We start from the raw sequence: 8868 nt of genomic DNA on the forward strand, positions 1-8868 counted from the left end.
ACGTAGCATCATCTCTAGGGGACCGAATGCTTCTGGCCTCCTCAGGGCATTAAACACACATGCGCGCGCGTGCACACACACACACACACACAATTGGAAAAATATAAGGTTTTTTTTTTTTTTTTTTTCTTTTTTTTTGGAGCTGGGGACCGAACCCAGGGCCTTGCGCTTGCTAGGCAAGCGCTCTACCACTGAGCTAAATCCCCAACCCCAAAATATAAGTTTTTAAAACATCTATTTCTTATTCGTGGCTATCCAGTTCTTGGCTGTGCACGCAGCTGACCTGCTCTGGTTACCATGTTATTCCAACTCTTTCAGTATAAGCTCCCAAACTGTAAGCCGAAATAACCCATTTTCCCTTAAGGTTAGCCTGGACCGAGTTAGACCCTCCCTCATATACCAAAATAAATAAATAAATAAATTAATTAATTAAAAAAAAGGTATAGTGACCCCACTGGACAAGACATAAGACCACTATGGGTAAAATTCGTGTTTTATTTAAACTAGTCCAGCTGGCACTGGTTTATCATGGTACAGTCAAATATAAACATCTTTCTACAGATATTAACATAGAAGCCTCTTGGCGGAACTGCAAAGACACGGAGGAAATCAAAGAACCGTAGCAGGCGAGATCTTGTATTTTGTTGAGACTTTACTTTTATCTCCTTACCTTAGTTTTATTATTTTGTTGAGATGCTGTCTTACTATTTAGACATAGTACAGGCTGGTCTTGAACTTATTTTATATCTGAGATAGCCTCAAACTCATGATCCTTCTGTCTTGTGCTTGAGAGGAGCCACCATATCTGCATGAATCTTTATACTTTGTATATTTTTAAACCTCACCCCTCAAAACGATACACAGTGCACACCAAGACCCAAGCTTCTAAAGACAGACAAGGTTGGGGATTTAGCTCAGTGGTAGAGCGCTTGCCTAGAAAGCGCAAGGCCCTGGGTTCGGTCCTCAGCTCCAAAAAAAAAAAAAAAAAAAAAAAAAAAAGACAGACAAGCCTGGGTTGGTATGGAGTAAGGTGGGTGTGCGAGACCTGGGGGAGGATAGGGTGTATAGTGCACTGTCTCCAAAGCCCATCGTTAACACAGAAAAAAAAGACAAGTTACCCAGCTCAGACAAATGCAGCCAACACGGGGCTCAGTGGTTGAGTGGGTGCCCAGCTCAAAGTCCTAGGTTTGCTTTCTGGCACTAAAACAATAAAAATAAAAACAATGTGCCAGGTGGTTATATACTGCCTTTAGTCCCCGCAGTCCGGAGGCAAAGGCAGATTTCTGAGTTCAAGGACAGCCTGGTCTACAGAGCCAGTTTCGGGACTACTAGAGCCACACAGAGAAACCCTATCTTGATAAACAAAAACAAAAACAAAACAAAAAACCACAAACATGAAAACAGATAATAATTAAAAAAATAAAAAACTATGAAAATCTTTAGAAATTCTTTAACCCTAGCCTTCAGGAGGCAAAAGTAGGCAGATCTCTGAGTACGAGGCCAGCCTGGTCTACAGAGTGAATTCCAGGACAGCCAGAGCTACACAGAGAAACCCTACCTTGATAAACAAAAAACAAAAACAAAATAATAATTAAAAAAATAAGAACAATATATAAAACTCTTTGGAAGAAGGAAGAAAGCTGACCCTGGCCCTGCCCTGACTTTAAGCCCAGTTGTTGTGTAAACCTCATATTTCGCCTGGAGAATTCACGGAGTAGTTCAGGAATAATTCCAAGGCTTGCGGGCTACTAAAATGCGCCTGGCTTTCCCTAGTGGCTTCCAAATTCGCCTCCAAATCACTGGCGGAGAAGTTTTGCTGCAACGGCACATAAGGCTGCAGGGAGTCCTCCCCGAAGTTATGGAGCGGAGCAGCGTTCCAAGTCTGGCTGTTCCAAGCCTGAGTACACCAGGACTGAGTGCTCCAGGCCTGGTTGCTCCAAGCTGGGTTGGTCCAGGTCTGGTTGCTCCAAGTTGGGTTGGTCCACGTCTGGTTGTTCCAAGTTGGGTTGGTCCAGGTCTGACTGCCCCACACTGGAAGGTTTCCAGACGCGTTCATCAGATAGCCCTGAGAATAGCTGCAATGGATGCTGGGATACTCCACCGGCGCTGAGCCCTTCTGAAAGAGGTGAGTAATGCAGTGAGTGAAAAGGGAAATAGAAAGCTGTAAGCTGCTGAAATGTGAAAAGAAAAGATTAGCACGGTGGAACAGGCCACCAATCCCAGCACCCGTGAGACTAGGCAGGCAGATCTCTCACTGCCAGGGCTACGTAGAGAGACCCTGCCTCAAAGAACAAAAGGTCACAAGAAAGAGTGCTTGGGTGAAGAGGGATGGGAAGGTTCAGGACTGATGAACAATTTATACCCAACACACATGGTGCTGACACACATGAAATAAGACGGAGGGGGGAAAGGATAGCATAGAAAGTGTCTTGTGGGGTTGGGGATTTAGCTCAGTGGTAAAGCACTTGTCTAGCAAGCCCAAGGCCCTGGGTGTTCGGTCCCCAGCTCCGAAAAAAAGAAAAAAAAAAAAAAAAAGTGTCTTGTTACCTGAGTCAGGCCGTTGCTAGTCTTCAACCATTGGTTTTTCTGCCACCGCTTGCACTTCATTCTTTGGTTTTGGAACCAGGTCTTAACCTGCAGAGTGACAGGACATTTGAACAAGCTTAACAGACAGAATGCGGACAGGAGCACTGGCTGCTCCTCCAGAGGACCCAGGTTCAATTCCCAGCACTTACACGGTGGCTTCCTAACCATTTGTAACTCTAGTCCCAGGAGGCCTGATGCCCTCTTCTGACCTGCCTGGAGCACTGCACACAGACATACATGCCCATACATGAAAATAGCATGCAGATGAGCCCAGCTTCATGTTTGAAAAACATTTTTTTTTAACTTACTTGCAATGTAGGAGGCACATGGAGATCAGAGGACAAATTTCAAGCTGTTTTGGGGCTGTAGGTTGGCGGGGAGGAACACTAGAGATTGATCTCAGGGTCTTGTATATGTTACTGACAAGTTAGGTACATACAAGCCCCATTTCTGTTTTCCTTTTTTTATTTTATTTTATTTTATTTTTTTTATTTGACAGCTAGTATTTTATTCAGATAGCAGTCTCATTACACTTGGTCCAAGAACATTCAAATAAGAACTCAAATTGGAAGTTAAAGATTGGTCTTCAAACATCATAGCCAACAATGCCACGTTTGATCTCTGATATAGAACCACATCCACACCTCAGTGGCCACCAAACCGTTCAGCACAGCTTAACTGTAAGGTGTTTGAAGCCACCGGCTTTAGCACTTTGAATTTTTATCTTTTTCACACTCTGAATAGCTGGAGGGATTTCCCCCCAGGGTTGGGGGAACCAACTCGACCTTGCAGTAGTGCGTGCCTTCTCTAAGAGGTTACGGATAAACTTGACCATGGTCTAAGGTGGAAGGTTCTTCTCCCCGAACCACAGATTGAAGGTGTCCCCCCCCCATTCCCCAAGGATCCACGGCAGGACCACAAGCCTCATTTCTATGTTTGTTTTGCTGACTGAGTTCCAAGCTGCCCTGGACCCTGATCTTCCTGTCTCTGCCTTTGGTGCTGAGAGTTTAGCTGTGAACCACCAAGCACAGTGGACTGCCTTTCAATCCAGAATTTTACTATCAAAGATAGACAGCCAGAGCCCAACATGGTGGCACAGGCCTTTATCCCAGCACTTGGGAGGCCCAGGCAAGCAGATCTCTGAGTTTTAAGGTCAGCCTGGTCTACAGTGTGACCTCCATGACAGCCAGGTCTGCAAAGTGAAGCCAGGTAGGTGCTGGGGAGAAGATGGCTCATCTGTTAAGAGCAATAGTTGTTCTTTCGGAGGACCCAGGTTCAATTCTCAGGACCCACATGACAGCTCACGACTGTCTGTAACTCTAGTTCCGGGAGACCTGATACTATCATAAAGACAAACATGCAAGCAAAACACCAATGGACAGAAGAAAATTAAAAGTGAATAAATTATTTAAAAGGGGGGGGGCTGGAGAGATGGCTCAGCGGTTAAGAACACCCGACTGCTCTTCCAGAGGTCCGGAGTTCAATTCCCAGCAACCACATGGTGGCTCACAACCATCTATAATGGGATCTGATGCCCTCTTCTGGTGTGTCTGAAGATAGCTACAGTGTACTTATATATAATAAATGAATAAATTAAAAAAAAAAAAAAAGGAAGGAAAGAAAAGTGGAAAAACAAAACAAAACAAAACAAACAAACAAACAAAAAAAACAGGCACGGGGCTGGAGAGATGGCTCAGCGGTTAAGAGCATTGTCTGCTCTTCCAGAGGTCCTGAGTTCAATTCCCAGCAACCACATGGTGGCCCAACCATCTGTAATGGGACTGAAGAAGCAGTGAGTAATAACATATAAATAAAATAAATAAATCTTTAAAAAAAAAAAAAAAAAAAAACAGGCACACCTTTAGTCCCAGCACTCTGGAGACAGAGGCAGCCTGAGTTTGAGGTCAGCCTCGTCTACAGAGGTCAGGTCCACACAGCGAGAGCCTGATTTGGTAGAAAAAGTAACTGATAAAACAAAGTAGACAATATATAAATCACACAGTTATGATTTTGACAGAATAGGATAGGTCTTAGAGTAGAGAGGCATCCAGATGTTAGCTCTATTCATTAGCAAATCAGCCTCATTTTGTTACATTACAGCGACAGCCAAGCAGCCTACCTGCTTATAGCTCAGGTTCAGAATGGTAGAGAGATCTTGCATCTGCTGGAGGCTGAGGTACCTCTGCCTCTGAAACCTGTCCTTGAGTGCACACAACTGGGCCTGAGAGAACACAGTCCGCATCTTCTGCTTCTTGGTGAGGACCTTGTTCTCTTCCTTCTTCTCAGGGCCCTTGTCAGCCTCGGGACCAGAGAGCTTTAGCTTGGGATTGGTAGAAGAATCAGGGCTGTCTTGAAGAGGGAGGTCCCCAGAGGAAGGCGGAGGAGAGGCTGTTAGGAATAAACAGGTAACTTGTTAATGAATAAGACATCCTCAGCCTGGCGTGGTGGTTCACGCCTTTAGTCCCAGCACTTGAGAGGCTCAGGCAGGCAGATTGCCTGATTTAAGACCAGCTTGTTCAACAGAGTGGATTCCAGAACGTCCAGGGTCACGCCTTAGAGAAACCCTGCCTCAAAAAAAACCCAACCCAAATCAACCAAACAAACAAACCACTGTCCCAGATTCTTAAATATTATGTTTAATGTATTTACTTTCAAAGCAGTTATCTTCAGAGCTGAAGATCTAAGTAACAAGAAAAACTTAATTTTTTGGGTTGGGGATTTATTTAGCTCAGTGGTAGAGCGCTTGCCTAGCAAGCGCAAGGTCCTGGGTTCGGTCCCCAGCTCCGAAAAAAAAAGAAAAAAAAAAAACTTAATTTTTTATTATAATCAACCCGGAATACCATGGTATCGTTCTGCATAGATCTCCGTTTTACATCCGTGTTCTAAGTTACAATCCGTGTATCATTAGATACACTTAGACCCTGGAAATCCTATTAAAAACAAAGACAAACTAATCAACAAATAGTTCAATGTGAGGATGGAAAGTATGAATTTGTAGTCTGTTCTTTCTGATCCCAGCCTGCTCCCCCCGTGACTAGAGCCGTGAGCAAATCTACACTGTGTAAACTTCTGGTTGTGACAGGAGGCAGGCAGCACAAACTGGAGCCTCACTGCGAGAGTTTGGGACCAGCCTGCCTCAACAAGTGGATAGGTAGATGAGAGAGAGAGAGAGAGAGAGAGAGAGAGAGAGAGAGAGAGAGAGAGCGCAAAAGTGCTTAGGCAGCAGAAGGTCTAGCCTATTTTTGTTTTTTTCTTTCTGAGGGATAGGGTCTCAGATAGCCCCAGGCTGGCCTGCCCTCTGGGTCCTACTTTTCTCCTTTCTGAGTGCAGGTTTATCCCAGGACTCAGGTTTTGGGGATTTTTATCTTCCCTAGTTTTTTGCATGGTGCTAGGAGATCGAACCCTGTTGGATCCTTTCATACTCTACCACTGAGCAAGCCATATCTCGGTCACACAACAAATATGTGTGTGTGTGTGTGTGTGAATACACTATATATGTATGTGTATGTACATATATATTACATACACACTAACTTTAGGTATGAACACACACACACACATACATATATATATATAAAAGAAAATGTCATTATGAAATCCATTGTACTGAATGTTACCTAAGGAAATTTCCGGAGTTAAATCACTTGTTGTTAGCAATGTTCAGCCCCGAGTTTAGACCCCCCCTCAATTTTTTTTTAAAAAAGGTATATTTCAAAATAGTCGTCCCACAGTCTTTTCTGCTGGTAGCAGCCAGCCAGAGGGTCAGTTAAATTACCAGTACTAGAATAAAATCCCAATTAACCAAATTTGTTTCTCTTATCCTTGACCCTCTAGCTCTTCAGTTGGCTTTTTTTTTTTTTCCTAGAAGACGAAATCTTCCAATTCTCCTGCCTCAGTGCTAGACTTCTGTGTGCCTCTTTTGTTCTTCTGAGAAGACAGGGGTTGAACCCAGAGCCTGGGCAAGAGACTTCGCCAACAGTTCCTAGACTGCGCCGTCTGGAAGACACCTCCGGCACAGAAGTATTCCTCCACGCAGAAGGCAATACTTCTGTGAGGATGTTAGCTTGCAATCTGGCAGTAAGTAAACCACCCTTAAAGCAGCTCCTAAATGAAGTTATGCCATCTACTGGCACTAGGAGCATGCACACATCTGCACTTAACGTGCAAAGAATATCCCCACCCATTCATTCTCAACCCAGCACTTTTCCCACCTCAAAAATAAAAAATGGAAAACCACAAATAAAAAAAAAAATCAAGAAGACAGACATTAACCTAAAGCTCAGAAAAGACGGTGACGTTAAACTATACTAAACAGCAAACACAGCAGCCCTCTGCCTGAATGAATGCTCTGCTGTGGTAGAGTGTGTACACTGCTCACACTACTCTAGCGCTGCACACACCCGAGCCCCTCTGCACCACACCGCACCACACCCGAGCCCCGCTGCACCACACCCGAGCCCCGCTGCACCACACCCGAGCCCCGCTGCGCGTACCGGAGCACCACAGCGCACACCGGAGCACCACAACCTAGCAGCCACTTGGTTCTACCACTACAAGCCCGAGTACTGGGCTGACTCTGTACAGACAAAATGAGTTTCAGACCTTGGCTCCAACAGCTAGCTATAAGGAGCGCTCTTTACTGTGCACTTGTTTGGGGTTTAGGAGGTGCGCTCAGCTCACGATCCCAGAACTGCTAAGCGACACCTGCATCCCCAAAGGTTGAAAGAAAAGCCAACGGCTACTGCTGGAACAAAAGGCCAACTGGATAAATTGCTAACTCTAGCTGTATAACCTCACCAAAAACGGGGTGCTTGTCCCAAGCTAGGATGTTAGGTCTCCCTGCTACTGAGGATACCACTCTCTACCCCTAGACGCCCAAGTGCTGTGTGGATAGCGTTGCCTCCCTTTTAACTACTGTAATATATTCCCAAGACCCCAAATGTTTAGCTTCTCAAATACACACAAGAGCCTCAAATTGCTCCATTCTGTGTACCTGTTCTCTATTACAGGTCTAGACTAGAAGACCAATGTGCCACCAGGAAAACATAGGCGTACCCCGAAAACTGGTGAAGATAACCTGGTTATGTTAGTGACTAAAATTCATAGAGGCAATAACCCTTCACCCCATTTTTCCAACTCTTACCCTAGTTAATTTGGTTCTTCGGGGACCAAGTTCCTTACCAGTCTCTGTGCAGAGCATCTCAGTAGCAGATACTTGTAAGCAAGAATAATTTTCCTCAGGAAGAGAAACGGCAGGCATCGGCGAGGAGTCTCCAGAGTTCGATGCTTCCTCACAACTAGGCAGACTGTGGGGACCAGAAAGATCCACGCTCATGTCAACCCGATGGCAAGGGAAGGGACTTTAAAAAAAAAAAGTTTTTAACAACCAAAAAGTTAAGACTTTAAAACTCAGTGTCTAGAGGGAAAGATCTTAAAAGTAAGAGTTAAATGTCCAGATGTAAAAGAGCCAACAAGCCAAAAAGATGCGAGCCTCGGTCTTCCCACAGAAGAGAAAGACTCGAAATCAGCCTATCTGAAGGCCAACAGCTCAAGGCGACAAATTTAAAAGGTAGGTCCCAGCGCCTAGGCTTACTCCTCCCCCTCAAGCCCCCTACCTGTACCACCCCTTACTCCCCTGCCCCTTCTACCCTGGCGGCACCCACGCCCCACCAGCCCAGCGAATTCACAGTTAATCCCGCCCGCCAGGCCCACCAAGGACATTGTAATGCAAAAGAAGCTGTAAAGTGACCCAGACGAGAGGGAGGAAAAGTGTGGGGCATCCGATCTAAAGAAAGGTGTGTGTGTGTGTGTGTGTTTGTGTGTGTGTGTGTGTGTGTGTGTGTGTGTGTGTTCTTCTTCTATGATAATATATTCTATAGAACAAATATATACTTCGTAATATATTTATTTATTTTTATTTATTTATTTGAGACTGAGTTTCTCTATGTAGCCCTGGCTATCCTGAAATTCAATCTGTAGGCCAGGCTGGCCTGGAACTCAAAGACCCACCTGCCTCTATCTCCCAGAATGCTGGGATTAAAGGCATGGCCCGCACTGAGTGAAATATGGCTATTTTAAACAATAAACTATGAGCCCTTAAGTAGAAATCATAGAACAAAAGGATACCTGTTCTACCTTCTGCTTATTTGCTGAACTAGTACAATATGGCCCTCGTGATTCTTGTTGTTAAACACAGAATGGACAGAATGTTCAAAAATATCATGGTTCACACAGCATTTAGTAAAAAAGACAATATTCTTTCTATGTCTGCTCCAGAATGTA

General features: G+C 44.6%; 1 protein-coding gene across 3 annotated transcripts; it reads right to left on the bottom strand.

The window, feature by feature from the left end:
- Positions 1-477: 477 nt before the first annotated feature.
- Nanog (Nanog homeobox) lies at positions 478-8123 on the bottom strand. Of its 3 annotated transcripts, none has more exons than XM_032907394.1 (4): positions 7768-8123; positions 4706-4974; positions 2548-2634; positions 478-2116 (listed from the first exon to the last, which is right to left on the bottom strand). In XM_032907394.1, the coding sequence occupies exons 1-4, from the start codon at positions 7919-7921 to the stop codon at positions 1688-1690; spliced, it is 939 nt and encodes a 312-aa protein (XP_032763285.1). In that variant the 5' UTR covers positions 7922-8123; the 3' UTR covers positions 478-1687. The 3 variants fall into 3 exon arrangements, with proteins under 3 accessions (XP_032763285.1, XP_032763287.1, XP_032763286.1); XM_032907396.1 differs by having other exon boundaries at positions 1688-2065; positions 7768-7921; XM_032907395.1 differs by having other exon boundaries at positions 1688-2113; positions 7768-7921.
- Positions 8124-8868: the final 745 nt, after the last annotated feature.

This window comes from Rattus rattus, chromosome 6 (assembly GCF_011064425.1).
Source record: "Rattus rattus isolate New Zealand chromosome 6, Rrattus_CSIRO_v1, whole genome shotgun sequence".
NCBI lineage: Eukaryota > Metazoa > Chordata > Mammalia > Rodentia > Muridae > Rattus > Rattus rattus.

Bases quoted from the DNA above. Each gene is read 5' to 3' on its own strand.
- Nanog (XM_032907394.1), bottom strand. From the start codon at position 7,921: ATGAGCGTGGATCTTTCTGGTCCCCACAGTCTGCCTAGTTGTGAGGAA. The intron at 4,975-7,767 runs GTAAGGAACTTG...TATTCCTAACAG, and splicing joins GATGCTCTGCACAGAGACTG to CCTCTCCTCCGCCTTCCTCT. The intron at 2,117-2,547 runs GTAACAAGACAC...CACCTCTTTCAG, and splicing joins CTAGCAACGGCCTGACTCAG to AAGGGCTCAGCGCCGGTGGA.